Raw genomic sequence first — 18,319 nt, forward strand, 5'->3', positions numbered from 1 at the left:
GCAAGAGGAGAGGGTTACAACCTTGCCCTCCTCGTGCATCACCGGCTGGCGGAGGACCAGATCTATGGCGAATTTGCGAGCGAGGAGGCCGTGGTAGAGAACCCGAACTTCCTAGTCGATCAGCGGGCGCTCTACGTGGCCACGCGCAGCACTCATGTCGGCTGCAACGCGATTGCGGTGTTGGCGGCGCAGGCGATCGCGGACAAACACGCTGGCAGCTCCACGTCGTTCGCGTCGGGTCATCCATGTCACCTCACCTCCACTTGCAACGTCCGGGCCACGGACTCCGATGATGAAGAGGGACATGGGAGACGGAGGCGTCTGTGTCCCATGTCTTTACTCCTCCTCGCCAGCGACCCTCAACTTCACTTCCTGGAGCTCACGACCGGCGAAGATGTCGGACATGAGGGGAAACAATGACTTGGACACACATGCCGGCGAAGATTTGAACTAGGTTAACTTTTTTTAATGAAATTTGTCAAAAATGTCATGAATTTGATCCGTTTTAAATGAAAATCATCCGTTTTGCAAGAAAATCAACCGATTTGTTCAAATTTCATTTGAAGTGTGTCTAGGCGTTTGAGTCTTTGAGGTACATAATTGGACGGACACCTCCCGTATCCGTGTTCGTGGATGGATATTGTGTTCCTTTTAAGGGTCCACGTTGAAGACGCCCTTAGTGAGTCTGAAGCCCTTTTGAGGATGATCGTTTGTGCCAAGAGTGAGGCTCGGACCAAGAGAACCATACGGAGAAAGGCACACACAACACATAGCATAGAATCTACATGTTAGATAAACAAGAAATTTCCTTATATTACACTGTTTTAAATTTTGTTCCCCTATTTAACATTGACTTTTCTCTCCTTTTTTATCTAACACCAAGAATAATTTATTTTTCTTTCTAACTTTCCATCAATTTTATTAACCTGCGCCATTAGAATCTGCATCGAATGATGTTAGTTTTTTATAGTTGGACGAAATTGGCTCCTATCCATAACCGCATGAGAAAAAAGGAAAAAACAGAGGCTAGAAACGCTTCTTCTCATCGCCTTTCTCCCCAACCCTAGCGATGAGCGATGGACCTCCTGGCTCCTAGCAGCGGTGACGACGATTTAGGATTATGGATGGTGGCGGTGCTGCGGAGGACGGCCATGGAGCGGCTGCGGACAGGCCGTGCCTTGGCGTGGCTACGGATCCGACATTGGCTAGAGATGGAAACGGAGGGTGGCGGTGGCTGGAGGCTCTATGTATTTTCCACCAAGGTTAGCAATTCCACACCTATGTTTGTGCCAAATGAAAACCAAGCTTGATTTGTGTCAAATGAAAACATAATTTGATTTGTACATATTCATCTAATCGATAACCAAAGCTTAGAAACTACAACCAAGAAAAAGGGAAAACATAGCCAAAGTTTAGAGACTACCGAAAGGAAAATGGAAATGGGGGTAAAAGGTGACCACCGCTAGTTCTGAATTTTACTACCACATATTATGCATAGTTAATGTTGTTATTTGCTCTAAAATCACTGCTGCCATGCATGCACAAGTGCTCCAGGTAAGGGGCAAAAGGAACAAGATAGTGCTTGCTAAAAAGGATGAAACGTTTCTATGGTGCCATTTGACAGCCCTGCAATGGGCACTAAAAAACCCTAACCCAACCGATTCTGCTAGTGAACTTCATCTAATTTCTTTCAGTTAAAGTCACCTTTATGTTGCTCATGTTGATGTACTCCCTCCGTCCCAAAATAAGTGTCACGGATTTAGTACAAAGTTGTACTAACTGTGTACTAAATCCGTGACACTTATTTTGGAACGAAGGGAGTATTTGTGGACTTGAACTCATGTATGTGAACCTAAAGTCACTTTTGTGTTGCTCATGTCATGTATATGTGGACTTGAACTATGTATGTGAACCTGGATGATGATAGTCACTTTTGTGTTGTTCATATAATGTATGTGTGAACTTGGACTCTTCTATGTGAAGTTGGATATGATGTATGTCATGTATGTGTACTTGGATGTGAGCCTCGATGTTTATGTCTCCTGCTTATGAAAATTTTGAATATTATGTGCTCAATTATGTATATGTGAATTGCGTGCACGGGATATGACATCAAATTACAAGGGAGATTTTGACCAATTTTTGAATTAAAAATTGAAATTTGAGATTTGGATTTTGTGCATGTTCTAATTAAAATCAGTTCATTTGGGTCGACAATGATTGTACATGTAACAATCAAGAAAAGTTATTCCGCAAAAAAAACAATGGGAAAAGGTTACTGCTTCATGTGAATACTTTTGGTCACAAGTTGCATCAGAGGTAAAATCGTCTTTTTTATGTGTCATTCAACACCGTTGATAGCCAAAATAACAAAGGGAACAAATTTTAGACTAGATAAGAAAATAAAATTATGTGTCAAATAGGGAAACAAAGTTTAAGACTATTAAATAAGAAATTCTCTCTAGATAAAAGGTGGTGGATTCTACATATATATAATTAACTCAATACACCACATAGATTAATTAAACATAGAAACAAGGAATTTGGAGGAAAATTCCTATATATACATTCAGTTTGTAGGAAATGCGTACAGGAATTTCATAAGAATACTACTCATTTTTTGTGTTTTTAAAAAATTATACATCCACTCAAAGCTCATTTTGCACGTAGGAATGAGACAAGTCAATTCCTTAGGATGGCAAGTGCCATCCTATCAAATTTCTATACTAATCATAATTCCTACGTTTCAATTTTCTCCAAACTGTATGAGCCATAAAAGGTTATACTTCAAAATCTGTGGCAAATGCCTCAAAGTCAGTTCTGCATCTGCATCCTAACAAGTCTGACGAAATTTAAACAAATTATAATTATTATGCGGTCATTCAGTTTCCCTCGCACAATGCTGATCTTCTAAAAGGCACCGGAGTTAGGCTCACAACGTAAAAGATCCAAGTATACCCTCATTATTCTACCAATTCAATAACACTACCTATCGCAAACTAGGTTACCTAACCCTAGAAAGAATTTCAGCTTATTTATCCAATCAAGTGTAATCAGTCTGAGCAAACTGAAACGTGCCGAATATGCCCTGAAGTACCCGTGTTCACGCTTTTCATGTATCAAGAATTCAAGATTCAAGAACCATCTCACCCGCAACCAAACCAAACAAAGAGACCAAATTTAGCTGCAGAAGGCGGGAACAGAACCATCAAAACAAATGATATCCACCCAATGCATCTTAACTATCTGATTTGGGCAAAACAAAATAGGCAATGTGCGTGTGCACATGGAGTACATTGCAAAATTGAGGTGCGGTACATTGTTAAGTTAAAATCTCACAGCAGCTGCCACCCTGCACCTAATCTTCCTGCAACGCCTTCATCAAGTATAGCCTGTTGAAACTCTGGCCAGCAACCCTGCAATCATAAATGGCAACAATCAATACAAGGGCCTATACAATCTGCACCAAGTGTGATTAAAAAGCATGCAAAAAGGCCTGCCAAACCAACTAACAATGAATCCACATATGCATAGGAATGTTACAGAATCCATACCCATTGATATGGTTGCAGTAACTCGAGATCTGATTGGTTACGAGATAACCCTCTAAGCGGGATGGCTCAGGAAGCGGCTTGAAGATAGGGTTGGATGGATCTTCTTCTGGCAACGGCTCCTCGCCAGCAGCCTTTCTAGACATGTTCTCTTGCCTGTAGTGTCACAAACAATAAGGGGGGTGTTTAATGTCCACACATTTGCTGTACATATGGAGACTTGCTTCACATTTCGAATTACACAAAAAAGATTTTTCATCGGAAAGAGGTCTACGAAGACTTTTGGGAAAACGTCGATGTTTGCTGCCTTATTTGGCAAAGAAAAATAGAGTACGTTATAAGAAATTAATCGGTCAGTTGAATATTCGGGAGCAGTAACTTAATCGTTCAAAAATTTTAGCTTCTGGGAGGCACTATCTTTGGATGACACAAGAGCTAATAAACAGCAATGGTTCAGTATTTGTTTTCACCTTCTCTTTTGAAGCCATGCCTGTTGCTGTGACTGTTGCCTTCCTAGGTTGCGATAGTAATATTGGAACTACATTAAAAGGAAAACTCAGTCAAACAAATACATTTGTCACTTGAATCCATTTCTTTTAAAATCCAAGGTTACCTTGTTTTGCTCTGATGAAAGACCATCCATGCACCCAATCATAAACTCTAGGTTCCTTTCCATAAAGGGCGCAGTCGACAATTTAAGACGGTCGAAGTCACACTGGGACCAGAAATGAAAAAGATGTTACTCCAGGAAATGCTAAAAGGAGAAGACATATTTTCTACAAATGCATTTAGGAGTAAAAAATCTCAACCTGAGAAACAGGTGATTCAGGTTCCAGCTCCTTCATGAAGGCACTGACAAGCGCTGAGTTGGACACTTTAATCTGCGAGACAAACAAAAAAGATACATCAAGAGATCAATTTCATTGCCATGATTATACAGAAGATATAAGAGTGCGCACCGGTATCTCCTCGAAAATATCAACCCATGACAATTTCTTTTCCCTTAGCCTGTGAACACAACGGGTCATTCGCACATACAATGTCTGAGACTTAGAAAAAGTATGGAGTCACAGAAATCAAACCATACTTCTCTCCAGTTAAACCATTGTTGCGGTACAGATCCATAAAAGAGTCTGTGAGCTTCAGGGCTTTAAGAGCTAGCACTCCTTGACTAGACCTAGATGGGTCATACACGATACACACGCATCTCCGGATGTTCTCCTGTGAGATGTAAACGTTAATCCAGCAAGGAAAATAGGAGACCAAGTAATAAAAACCATGATGACCTTAGGACCTACTCAAAGATAAGTATGAAGCTGATACTGAAAAATGTTTTGGTGAAAGCTCAGGCATAACTATGAAGCTGAATAGCTGATACTGATAAATCATTTGCTTGAAGCTCGTACTGTAGCATTTCATGTATACCGTGTTTAACCTTACTACTGCACTAGTAATTGTTCTTGGAAAGCATTTGAAACTTAAAAACGTAATGCCTGATCTGTAAAAACTAATTGTTCTTGGAAAGCATTTGAAACCTAAAAACGTAATGCCTGATCTGTAAAAACTAAGTACCAACTTGAAAATTGAAATACAGCTGAAACTTGAACCTAACACCAAAATCTTGTTGAAACCTACACACTGACACCTGAAATCTGTTAAATTTTGGAGGGAGGGGAGGCCGACGAATGTACAACCAGACCACCACTATCCTCTTTACTAAGAAGCATGGACACGCCAGAAATTGCCGATTGGCCGTCCTGATATAGTGGGAGAATCAATATTTTTTTTAAAGAAAAATAAACAGGGGCATGGTGGAATACTGTACGTGACACATCTGGGACACGGCTTGGCCAAAAAACAGCCTCAGCCTAATACCTTGCAGGGGTCAGTTGCACGCACGCTCTCCATACGACGAGCTTCTCCCAGCCTCCCAGACAGCAGAGAACGCGCGGCGGCGACACCTGGTATCGACCGGCGACCGCTACCCCCAGCAACAGCAGCCTCTCCTCCCAACGGCAGGTAACCCAACTCCCCAAACCCAGCAGCCTCTCCTCAACCTCTTCCATCTCTTTTATTATGATTTTCTTCCATGGCTGCTGCGTGCTGCTGTTTGCTACGGTGCTACCCATGATCTACTGCTCTTTGAATGCTTGTGCTGCATGTTGTTAGGTAGCATGGCATCTGGGAGCGCCACAACCGGTACTGGTAGCCAATCGTCCATGGGTGGAGAGTGAAGGGCGGCCTGGTTCTGGTGCTGTAGATACCAATTCCCAAGTATCCTGTGTGGTCTTCTTCTAATACTAGACTAGCGTTTGATGTGTTTTGCAAGATGCAACTTGCATTGACATGGGACTATGGGAGGATTAATCAGCCACTTGATGGAGGAGACATCAAATTGGGCAGTATTATGGTCTCTCTCTTTTTTGTCGTAACTCTATATTACAACAACAACAACAACAATAACAACAAAGCCTTTAGTCCCAAACAAGTTGGAGTAAGCTAGAAGTGAAACCCATAAGATCTCGCGACCAACTCATGGCTCTGGCACCTGGATAGCAAGCTTCCATGCACCCCTGTCGTAACTCTATATTAAACGGCATATTTTTTATTTTATTTTATATATACTCGCCATATCCCGAAATGGCTGTTTTGGAAAATTCCATATCCCGTGTCCCCGTATGCCTATCGCCGTGTCTCCGTCCCCGTATCCGTGCTTCTTAGCCTCTTTATACTTACACGTAAAGGAGAAACCATATAGGTGCATTTGTCTGGCTTCCCTACTGCCCGCCATAGAAAATCTGAAAAAAAGATGGATCTGACCCTCCATTCCCACACTACATAAGAACTACAAACGTAACTTCCCTAGTCAAGTCCCAAAGCCTGTAAACTCCTTAAGCTAAAACTCCTACAAATTCCTTTTTTAGATCTACACAATATCTTAATATGACTAAAATCATCTTTTATGGTAGATCACAATGTGACTCTTTGGTATAGATATGTATGTGAACTCAAGAGTAGACCACAGATTTGGCATGTTCAAAACTGTTAACCAAAAGGACGGTCCGGTAAAAACATCAAAAACAGGGAGGTTCCAACACTAGTGAAATATTTTTCAACACCAGCATGCAGCTCATTTCTCTAACCGTACCTGATAGTTCATAAATGTTTCAATCAGCTCAACGGTTTGAAAAGATCCAAGCAAGCAGGACTGATACCTGTAAGGAAGGTAAAAGCAAAAGCAATGCAAAGGGTCAACATTGTAATCCAGTAGCAGAGTACAACATGAATGTTATGCTAGAAGCCACAACGTAAGCAAGATACAACATAACAGCATCATACTCGTGTAGCTCAAGATAAAATATGGTGGACAAGCATCACGACTCACAAACTCATAATAGTGTATTTACAATTAAGAAATATACAGTGTGTTTTGAACAAGACATGTAAACAGGTCGACTAGTATATCAATAGTGTAAACTATACCTCGTAAGCACCTAACACAGACCACTTAAATGCTAACCCAGTAACCCTCACTCCCTCAGATTTCCCGAGTTTTGATGTTACTCCACATAATAAACAAATCTAGCAACCTTTATGAATTAGTGTTCCAGAAAGATAAATTGCACTTGTCAATTTGAAAAGAATCTAGTTAAGAAATTTAGACATAGCTAACGTAAAACCATGAAGTACCAGCAGAATACACACCTAGCGGCTATGACCAACACTAGTTAGTTCTCACTTCTCAGTGCCAACAGCAGTACCATTTTGCATTGGCAAATGAACATGCATCAATTATGTCTGGCTGTAACATTTCCTACAGGCCTACAATGCCATAAATATAAGAAAAACATAGCATAGCATACAGATTGTCCATTCGAAACAGTGAAAAACTATTTTCTATCGAGGAGTATGTCAGTACACTTCTACACTCTAGTTGTTCAGTTATGCAAGACGGACAAATAATACATAAATACATGAAGAAGATATGTGAATTTGTCAACGTACATGCCAAATATCTAAACACACCACTAACTATTCCTTAATGAATTTGAGTATCAATACTGAATCGGATGAAATAGCTTCTCACCATCCAACAGTGTTATTGTCGACATTAACCTCCCTCAAGCACCTCATCATCTCAAGCTGATAGTTCGCACCATCTGCATCTGCTTCCTCGTCATCCTCTCTTATCTACAATGTAAGGTAGGTATTATTCGCCAAAAGATCGGATGAATCACAAGTATCCTGGAAGTAACACTGCCAAGAATGTCAGACTCACAGGGAAAGGAAAACAGTTGGTCACTTTCAGAACACTACCAACATCCAAACCAAGCAGTTGGCCTGTAACCAGAGCAGGCGCAAACTCCTCACAGTGCTTAATGATCTTCAGGACAGCCTGCATATTAAGAGACAAACAAATGATAATTAGAAGAATTACACCAGCCCAACTGTGTTTAGTAATATAGACGCCAGTTGCTAGTCATGGAAATACCAACTGATGAACCACTAGCATACTGTAGCTGATCTAACTTAGTTAAAACCAGGTGAAACTTTTGTTTCAGTGTCAACCCAGTCTACACTTTTTTCGACAGGTCAATATTTTGGTTTAACAGTATTGGGCTTCCAATAACATGCAAAACTGAAACAGGTAACTGGAGCTAAAGAAACAACATTATCAATTGTATCCGTAGACACCCCAGATAATAGCATATGTAAGTGTGTTCTATTATTCGATGTGTATCAAAGAAAACTAGGAAAGTAGCACTAATAGCTTTTTTATATGTGCAAACATATTACTGAACAGATTGATGTTCTTGGCGTGCTTAAAGTTTATTTTGAAGAAAAATATGTTCAGATGTAGCAACTCTAGCAAAAGGTTCAGGGAGGTATTGTATATAAGGAAACAGCATCCAGTTGGTGGTCTATGGCAATAGACTAGACGCTGTTCTTGCCCCTCTATGCACTACAAATCATACTGGAGTTCCGTTTTGCAAAAGGTAGTTTCTCAAAATAACTTACTCATTTCCACTTCAAGATGCAAAAGGTTAGTTGAAAGCACCTTTGTTCAAATATGTAACACGTACTGTAATTAGTAAATATTCCCCTAACTAACTTGACTCCACAGCACAGTAAATTAACCACAAACTTCACCAATGTCAAATCAGCAATCATCTCAATACAGATCCGCCGAAAAGCGAGAGCTTCCCCTAATTCATCTCACGCGTCAGCGACCAAAATCAAACGAACTAAAACTGCGTATGCACGCCAGACTCTCCCGAACGAACGCAAAAGGGGGATCGAGAGCAATCACCAGTCCCTCCATCTGGACGACGCGGAGCTGCACCGCCGCCTCTTCGGTGACCGTCGACATGGCCTGCAGGAACGACTTCCCTCCCGTCGCCGGTGCTGCTGCACATCAGCCAACCAACCAAACCACCCGATGGCATCCAGAGTTAAAAGCGTGCAATAGATAGGGCGTGGAGCGGAACAGACGAGGATGTTGGCGTCACTTACGATTCGCCATGGCTGCTCGGTGGTCGGCGGCGCGGGGGCACGAAGAGAGATTGGAGGGACGGCGCGAGGAGGAGGAAGGGGAGGGGAGGATGTGCGGGCTAGGGTTTTTGGTGTGGCAAGGCTATTCGGTCGAGTCGGTCTTGGTCGATGTGCGGCACAGATCTCCTCCAGCTTTTCGCTGTACACCAGTTGGAACTAGTTGGAAAACAGGAAAGTTTCGTAGAGCCTGTTTCAATTTGGTTTCGTGTTTCGGATTATTCAGAACAACTTTCGCTTAATTTTCTCCATAAAAAACCTTTTGAGACAAAACTTCAAGTTTTTTCCTGTGAAAATAAAACATTCAACATTATACACGAAAGATCTTTTTTTGGCTTAAATATTTGAAAAGGAGGAAATCTAGGGGAGATTTCCAAATTTAAGTCATATAATAGAAGAAAAAAAATGAGATGTCCTCTTCACTCTAATGCTTATTAGGAATTCTTCATGCGAAAAACTTGAAAACTTCAATTACACAAAACTCAACAAAAACTTCATGAGATCCATTAGTATAACAAAGCAAATCATTTCTCTAAGTACTGTTGTAAACTCATTCATATTTTATTGTTGCATTATCTCTACTCCTGGTGGACGAGTTGGTGAATAGTCTCCGCGGTTTATTTTCGCTGGGTTTTTTTCGTCTCTCCTCCCACCACCCCCTCCCACCCTGGTCCGCAGTTTATTTTCGCTGAGTTTTTTTCGTCTCTCCTCCCACCACCCCCTCCCACCCTGGTCCATCGGTTTCTTTTCTCTCCACTCTTTATTACAACCAGAACTTTCCTAACGTGTAACAAATCACGGATCTAACTTCCTTAAATTATGCAAAACAATCGATTCCTTTTATTGGTTCAATTTGTCTTAGGAAACAAATAACAGATTTTCAGGAAACAAATAATACATTTTAATCTAACTTTCCTAACTTATCTAAATCAATCGATTTCTCTTATTAGTGAAATTTGTTTTAGGAAACAAATAACAGACACGTCACAACTTTCCTCCCAATAAATAGTTTCTTAACATTTGCAAACTTTCCTAGTCAGACACTCATAAACGGGCAGGTACTGATATCACGTTACCAAACAATAAAACCTCATTTGCATAGAAATCAGTTTAAAAATCCTAACTTTCCTAAATTTTTACCTTTCCTTGATAACAACCAATATTTCCTATGTTTTCCACCTATTGAAGGAAATCACCCCTCCATCGATATTAGCATTTTTTGAACTGAGATCTCCGGGTTATGATTTTTTTTGCGATTATTTCCAATTGTGACATCTCCTTCCACTCCGGCTCCTTCTCGCATAAACACCTCCACCACAGCCAGGTGACACCGCCCCAGACCTCCTGCCTCTCCACACCTTCTCCGCCACCTCCTTCTCGTACTCCATTAACAATCCCTCCGCCACATTTGTCCACGGCGGTGTCGAGCGCATGGCGCAGCAGCGTACCAGCGGTAGAGCAGCGCATAGCAGCAGGAAGCAACACGCAGCAGGCGAGGCGAGCGGCCGACGGTGGAGGGCAGAGATGCGGCCGGCGTGGCTAAGGGGGCGGCCGGCAGAAGATGGCCACGACTGGAGGCGGCGCGAGGCAGGGGCGCGACAGCGGGGTGAGCGAAGGGATAGGCGGCAGCAGACGGGGCGAGCGCAGCCAGCGAGAGTGTGGCGCGCGGCCAGGGTGTGTGTCGCGCGGGGCACAGTGGTGTGGCGGCTGCGGCGAGTGCGACTACAACGGCGGGCGCGACCGACGCGGTGTAGCACGGGCGTGGGCATGGAGAGGGAGTGGCCCCACGGGCGCGGAAGAAGAGCGGCAGGCTCGGGACATGGGCGTGCATAGGAGCGGGCATGTGCCACGGGGTCAATCCGAGGAGCTCGGTGGCTACCCCTGCAATGGCCATGGCGGACGGTGGTTCTCGGCCACGGCGAAATACCTAACGAGAGCAAATGAGAGGGGAAACAGGGGAAAGGCAAGAGGAGATCATGGCGGTGTCAATGGCGCCCTAGGGGAAGACATGGGAGCTCGGGGCGGCGCGGATCGAACGGCAATGTCGCGGTGGCCCAAGGTTGAGGAAGACGGCAGCGACGTTGATGCGGGGGTGTTGGACTTGATCTCGTTGGCACAGACGAAGTAGCGAAGGCGTTCGGAGCTCCTCGATAAGCTCCTAGCCCGCAGGGAGGGCAGTGGCCGTGTGGACGGGGTCGGTCATGGTGGCCGTGGCGTCTGACTTCGTCCAGATCGACGGGATCGAGCGAGCGAGGAGGAGAAGTGGATTTGGGAGGGGGCGTCGAGGAGGAGTGAGGCCATGGGGCAGGGAAGGCAGGGAGTCACCCTTATCCATTCCCCTTCGATGCCAGCGAGGTGGTCGGGCGGGAGCCCGGCTCTGTAGCGACGCGGCTCGGGAAACAGGAGAAGACGACCGCGCGGGGACTGGACCGCTGAGCCGGTTCGGTGGCAAGGCCCGGGGGGCAGGGCGAATCCCCTTTTACATCGTACTTTTGGTTTTTCAATGTATTCTAATCTGTTTCTCCTTTTTAACACCGTTTTCTATTTATTCTTATCAACTAAATGATCTCTACTCCTAATGTCTCAGTTGGTAGTCTCCGTTCCGGGTTTATTTTCGTCCCACCTCCCGAGTGAGGAAGAGGGGAGAGAGAGTGAGGAAGAGGGAGGGAGAGGGTGTGTGTGAGAATTTGATGGTAAAAAAGGTCGTCAATGTCACTTAATATGTATGAGAATATTAAATGTAATATTAACATAATTGATATTGAACTTTTAAAGTTAATGGGGTCCCGTTGCAATGCACGGGCGTTCTTCTAGTATCTACTGTAATCCAATTTTACTATAGCTTATACCCTACAATACAAACCATAGACTCATCAAAATAAGCGCACAACGCAAAGAAAACAGAATCTGTGAAAACAGAACAGTCTGTAGCAATCTAAAAACTTTGAATACTTATCTAACTCAAAAAATTCTGAAAAATTAGGACAACGTGGGCAATTGTATATAAATCTTGTGTAAAAAATTCAGATTTTTATCACGCTTCTGTGATTTTTCAAAATTCTGCGACTGGCGCACAAAGTTTCTGTTTTTTAACAAGGTCAAATCAACTATCATCCAACATGATCCCAAAGGCTTTGCTTGGCACAAACACTAATTAAAACATAAAAAAACACTCATAACAGTAGCATAATTGTGCAAACACTCAAGAACAGAAAGAAAAAGACAAAAAATACATTTTATTCATTGGGTTGCCTCCCAACAAGCGCTATCGTTTTATGCCCCTAACTAGGCATAATGCATAGATTCAAGTATTGTCATCTTTGATTTTTGCAACTTTTGTAAGGGCCTTTACAAACCCGGGAGGCTCTTTACACTTCTCAAGATTTTTAGGAAAAGAGACCATCTTGAGATCCAAAATATCCAAACACTTATTGCATAGAGTAATCAAAGTATTCATTCGGTTGAGATTCCCACTGATATGTTTCAGAAGTTCATTGTATTTTTGTAACTCAACCAAATGTTTATGAAAATCACTCAACTTATCCAAAATTTGAGCTCCTTCTTGATTAAAAGAAATCCCCTTTTTGGTAGGCGGATTTCCCAAAATCCCTTCTAGGATCTCATAAGCAGTATTAGCATTAAGCGCAATAAAGTTTCCTTTAGCGGTAAAATCCAAAAGTTGTCTATGATGCAAAGCTAATAAAAATTTTGAAGCAAAAATTTTTGCATCCCCTTTTAGATTGCAAATGCGATAGGATTCCATCGGCCTATACCAAGCATCTTTGAAATTTTCTCCTTGTCTTTGTTTGAAGTATAAAACTTTAAAATCCGGTGACAAAGGAGGAGTAGTCATGCTGGCCATAGCAACAAGATCACAAGCAAAAAGATAGATCTGACGAGAAAACGGCAGACGAAAAAAATGGCGAATAAAACGACAAATTTTGTGAAATGGGGGAGATGAAAATGAGAGGCAAATGGAAAATAATGTAAATTGCAAGGAGATGAGATTTGTGATTAGGAACCTAGTAGATGTTGATGATGTCTCCCCAGCAACGGCGCCAGAAATTCCTTTTGATGCGGCTTGAACTACGTCGGTATTTCCCCAAAGAGGAAGGAATGATGCAGCACAGCTACGGTAGATATTTCCCACAGTGATGAGACCAAGGTTATCGAACCAGTAGGAGAAACCACGCAACACTACGTGAACGGTACCTGCACACAAAGAACAAATACTTGCAACCCAACGTAAAAGATGGGTTGTCAATCCCTCCCGGGTAAAGAGATAGATAAAATTATAGTAGATAGGATAAATAGATCTCGTAGGAACGCGAGATAAAAGAAATAACAATAAATTGCAGCAAGGTATTTTTGGGTTTTTGGACTAATAGATCTGAAAATAAAATAAAATAAAAATAGATCTCGAAAACAAATATGATAAAGAAGAGACCGGGGGCTATAGATTTCAGTAGTGGCTTCTCTCAAGAAAAATAGCATACGGTGGGTAAACAAATTATGTTGCGCAATTGATAGAACTTCAAATAATTATGACGATATCCAGGCAATGATCATTATATAGGCATCACGTCCAAGATTAGTAGACCGACTCCTGCCTGCATCTGCTACTATTACTCCACACATCGACCGCTATCCAGCATGCATCTAGTGTATTAAGTTCATGGAGAAACGGAGTAATGCAATAAGAACGATGACATGATGTAGACAAGATCTACTCATGTAGGAATAGACCTCATCTTGTTATCCTTAATAGCAACGATACATACGTGTCATTTCCACTTCTGTCACTGGGATTGAGTACCGTAAGATTGAACCCATCACAAAGCACCTCTTCCCATGGCAAGAAAAATCGATCTAGTCGATTCAACTCAACCAAAGATTCGAAGAAGAAATATGAGGCTATAAGTAATCATGCATATAAGAGATCAGAAGACTCAAATAACTTTCATGGATAAAAAGATAGGTCTGATCATAAACTCAAAGTTCATCGGATCCCAACAAACACACCGCAAAAAAAGAGTTACATTAAATAGATCTCCAAGAGACCATTGTATTGAGAATCAAAAGAGAGAGAGGAAGCCATCTAGCTACTAACTACGGACCCGTAGGTCTACAATGAACTACTCACGCATCATCGGAGAGGCACCAATGAGGATGATGAACCCCTTCGTGATGGTGTCTAGATTGGATATGTGGTTTCTGAAACTTGCAGCGGCTGGAATTGTGTTTCGTCGACTCCCCTAGGGTTTTTGGAATATTCGAGTATTTATAGAGCAAAGAGGCGTGGCGGGAGGCCACCGAGGTGGGCACAACCCACCTGGGCGCGCCTGGGCCCCCAGACGCGCCTAGGTGGGTTGTGCCCCCCTCGGGGCACCCCTCTGGTACTTCTTTGGCCCATCCTGTGTCTTCTGGCCCAGAAAAAATCTCCAAAAAGTTACACTCGTTTGGACTCCGTTTGGTATAGGTTTTCTATGAAGTAAAAAAACATGCAAAAAACAGCAAGTGGCATTGGGCTCTATGTCAATAGGTTAGTCCCAAAAAATGATATATTATCATTATAAAATGATTGTAAAACATCCAAGAATGATAATATAACATCATGGAACAATAAAAAATTATAGATACGTTGGAGATGTATCAAGTTTCTGTTGAGTTTTGTGTGTTGAAGTTTTCAAGGTTTGGAGCTACTTGGAGCTATATTTTTATTTATCACATGATATGAGTTTTACTTGGAGCGTCTTGTATTATAGTAGTCTTTTCTTTGTTTTATTTTTAGTTTTCCACAATCATTATTTGCTGCACACACCTTTTGAGAGGGGCACACATTTATTCGCAATTTGTTAGAATACTCTATGAGCTTCACTTATTTGTTTTGAACTAGGAAGTTGCTCTATTGCTCCAGTTATATCTATTAGAGCACGGCGGTGGTTATATTTTAAAGAAGGGATTTTTATTTCTGTGCCCCTGGTTCGTTAGTTGTACTCATTCATCCCCATGTTGTTAACTTTTGCTCACTTTTCCCCACTCCCTTGCCCAAAACCCTCAAAACAGGTTATAACGGACGTTGTCGTCGGGTCAATGCCTTTGACCATTAACTCTGACGAGTGGGGCCGCGTAGGGCCGAGTCCACCTTTGACCGTTTACCTGTATAGTGGTTTCGTATGCTGACCGTATAGTGGTATTTGTATACGTGGGCGCATGCAACTGACCGCGGTCGTGGGGTAGCACGTGTCCATGGGACATGCCCGAAACGTCCCATCGTATAAAGAGGGGCAACCACAGCCATCGCACCTACCATTTTCCCCCAAATCCCCTCCCTGCTGCATCGTCTTCCTCTCCCCCACCAGCGTCGTCTCGCTCTCCTCCATTGCCTCCACCGCACCGTCTCGCTCTCCCCCACCGCATAATCTTCCTCACCTTCATCGCATCCATCTGTCGATGGCGGAAGCTCGTGGCAACGCCGGCGCAGCGGCCAAAGATGTAGTGGAGCTGTAGGGCACGGGGACCGCAGATGAAGTGAAGGACGTTGGCGGCGTCCACGGCGGTGCGGGGAAACTCTCAACCGCTGCGGATGTGGAGAAGGAGGTGGCGGGCTCCGCACTACCAGAGCATAAGGTCACGGTGTCGAGCGGCGCAATCCATCCGATACCCCCGATGCGCAGCCTGGCGAGGAGCAGGAGGTATTTGCATTTTGCTTGTTAGTTGCAATATTTAGGATATTAGCTTGTAGAGTTAGTTGCATTGGTTAGATTGTGATTCATACGGTAGTACAGATGGTTAGATTAGTTGGTTTGACAGATGGGCCGGGGGTTTCTGTATGGGGGGATGGGGGGTTTTATACTAGGGTTTGTTGGATTACATTCGTTGCAAAATGCTAGATAGATCTGTATGAGAGATAGGGATCTATGTGCTTCAATGCTACACAGATGTATGCTTATTAGCTTTGTTTTTAATGCTCACAGATTGGGGTTTTTAATGCTACATACATGTATGCTTATTAGATTGGGTCCCTATTAGATTTGTTTTTGAATGCTACGCAGATTGGGGTTTTGAATGTCATATGCCCAAATGGAATCCATTGATTAAGAAGTTATTTGATTCATTAGTATATAAATTTGTCCACAATATGTAATTATATTAGCTCTGTTGTTCAATGTGTGTGCATGACAATGGAAAATGCAAATAGGATCATAGTATATTAGCCCTATGATCAATGTGTCATGTGTGCATATCTAAATTTTCAATTGGCTTCTGTATTTACTAGTGATGGATGTAATTGTATTTTTAGCAGGATGATGGTTGGGGGTGGAGAGGAAGTTGGCGGAGTACGACCCGCACGATCCAGAGTATAGTGACGACGAAGAATATGAGGTAAGCCTATTTGAAATTTAGAATGTTCATTTAGTTCCTTTGACATGGTGCATATGAATCTATAATATATTAATGTAATTCATTCATGTGTGCAGTATGATTCTGGAGAAGATATGTACAAGCGCAATGTAGCGTCCTTCACTGCGAAGGAGGTGGAGAAGATCAAGGCCAAGGGAGTTGCTTCCTTCTACAACCGCAAGATCAAGAAGTGGCACTGTCCCTACTGCACCACCAAGCCAAAGCCAAATAGATTGAATAGGTGTTAATAAAAAACATTTGGCTCAAGAGCCAAATGTTTTTTATTAACACCTATTCAATCTATATAGTGTAGATTCGAAGTCTCACTATTTTTTGAATTAATCTTCATATTTTTACATTTTCTTTTGAAAAAATATGCTTTAATATAAAAACTATTAAAACACGTTTAAAATATGAAAATGGAAAACTAAGTTCAGATCCTTCTTATTCACTTTGAAATAAAGCTTTGCTGATTTTTTTTGATTTTTTTAAATTTTTCAAAAACAGAAGGTAACCCTACCTCCTCTCCTTGAACTCTATGAAATCTTGTACGTGATAGCTCATATGTGTGAAGGTTTTTTCATGAAAATGACCATAGACCAAGTTTATGATTTTTGGTTGGTAACATGTCACATAAGACAACATTGTGCGCAGGTTTTATATTTTTTTGATTTTTTTAATTAATGGTGCTCATTTGACCTCGATCGTGCTAGCTAGGGTTTTTTCATGAAAATGACCATAGACCAAGTTTAGAATTTTTCCTCATTAGCGTGTATTATAAAACGACGAACGGTGAAGGTTTCATATTTTTTTGATTTTTTAAAATTAGTTAGTCTCAGTCAAAGCCTTGGAAAACCCATTGACCAGCTCTAAACCCCGCGGGGTTTCGCCTAACCCTAGCTCTGAACGTCAGCCATCCGATCATACCCTGGCGCCAAGCGACAGCCCTCAGATGTGGTGTTCTAAAAGGAATTCGGTAGGCAGGCTGCGTGCAGGCTCCGCGCCGTTGGATCACATGGATGGCTCTGCATCATTGGATCGTGGGGCGATCCGCGAGAGGCGATCCTGTTGGTTGTGCTCGGCTGCTCGCCCACCACTGACTCCGCGAAAGAAAACGTTGTTGTTGGGCCCAAAAGGAAACCAAGCTCTGGTTGGGCCGTCGGCTGGCTCTGTTTTTTTGCATCGTTTGCTCTGTTTTTTGTGAATGTGTTGGCTCTGTTTTTTTGCATCATTTGAAATTACACAACAATTGACATTGCATAGAAAATTTAGTTCTTTTTGTTCAATACAAATGCGAAATGACCAAATTTATAAGGGCCAAATTTATTTTTATCATGCAAAATGGCCACAAACTATTCAAAAATTGTCTCTTTTTGTTCATATAATATATATGACCACGGATTCTCACGCGTGCAATTAGCTTCTTTTTCTTCTTCTTTTCAAACCACGGTTTCCCACGCATGTACACTCCTGATGCCGCGGTGGGTGTGAAAACGGGCTACTTCACATTTGACCCCGTTATTGCCACAGCCAAATAACACGTAGCACTACGGCTATTTAAGCCACCCTCTGCCTATGCCATCCCTCATCCATCTCCCATCCTCTGCCATCTGGCCTTCTTTCTCTTCGACCCCTTCTCCTTCTTCTGCACATCCCTCAGCCATGCAGTACCCCAGACCAACCTACCGCTTCCCACCCACCGTGCCGGAGAGGCTCTACCCTACCGGCGTGTACGTTGAGCGCACACTACATGTGTGGCGATATCTGTTGGAAATATGCCCTAGAGGCAATAATAAATAGGTTATTATTATATT

The 18,319-nt window shown here is 42.5% G+C and overlaps 1 protein-coding gene across 2 annotated transcripts; it reads right to left on the minus strand.

Annotated features, from left to right (window-relative positions):
• Positions 1–3,202: 3,202 nt before the first annotated feature.
• On the minus strand, positions 3,203–9,257 carry LOC123053107 (eukaryotic translation initiation factor 3 subunit H). Of its 2 annotated transcripts, none has more exons than XM_044476506.1 (12): positions 9,066–9,257; positions 8,863–8,957; positions 7,831–7,947; positions 7,639–7,742; positions 6,700–6,766; positions 4,639–4,772; positions 4,511–4,559; positions 4,361–4,432; positions 4,165–4,266; positions 4,022–4,089; positions 3,555–3,707; positions 3,203–3,416 (listed from the first exon to the last, which is right to left on the minus strand). In XM_044476506.1, the coding sequence occupies exons 1-12, from the start codon at positions 9,073–9,075 to the stop codon at positions 3,359–3,361; spliced, it is 1,029 nt and encodes a 342-aa protein (XP_044332441.1). In that variant the 5' UTR covers positions 9,076–9,257; the 3' UTR covers positions 3,203–3,358. The 2 variants fall into 2 exon arrangements, with proteins under 2 accessions (XP_044332441.1, XP_044332440.1); XM_044476505.1 differs by having other exon boundaries at positions 8,863–8,960; positions 9,066–9,255.
• Between the last annotated feature and the right edge of the window lie 9,062 nt (positions 9,258–18,319).

The sequence above is a fragment of the Triticum aestivum genome, chromosome 2D, assembly GCF_018294505.1.
Source record: "Triticum aestivum cultivar Chinese Spring chromosome 2D, IWGSC CS RefSeq v2.1, whole genome shotgun sequence".
In the NCBI taxonomy this organism is placed as follows: domain Eukaryota; kingdom Viridiplantae; phylum Streptophyta; class Magnoliopsida; order Poales; family Poaceae; genus Triticum; species Triticum aestivum.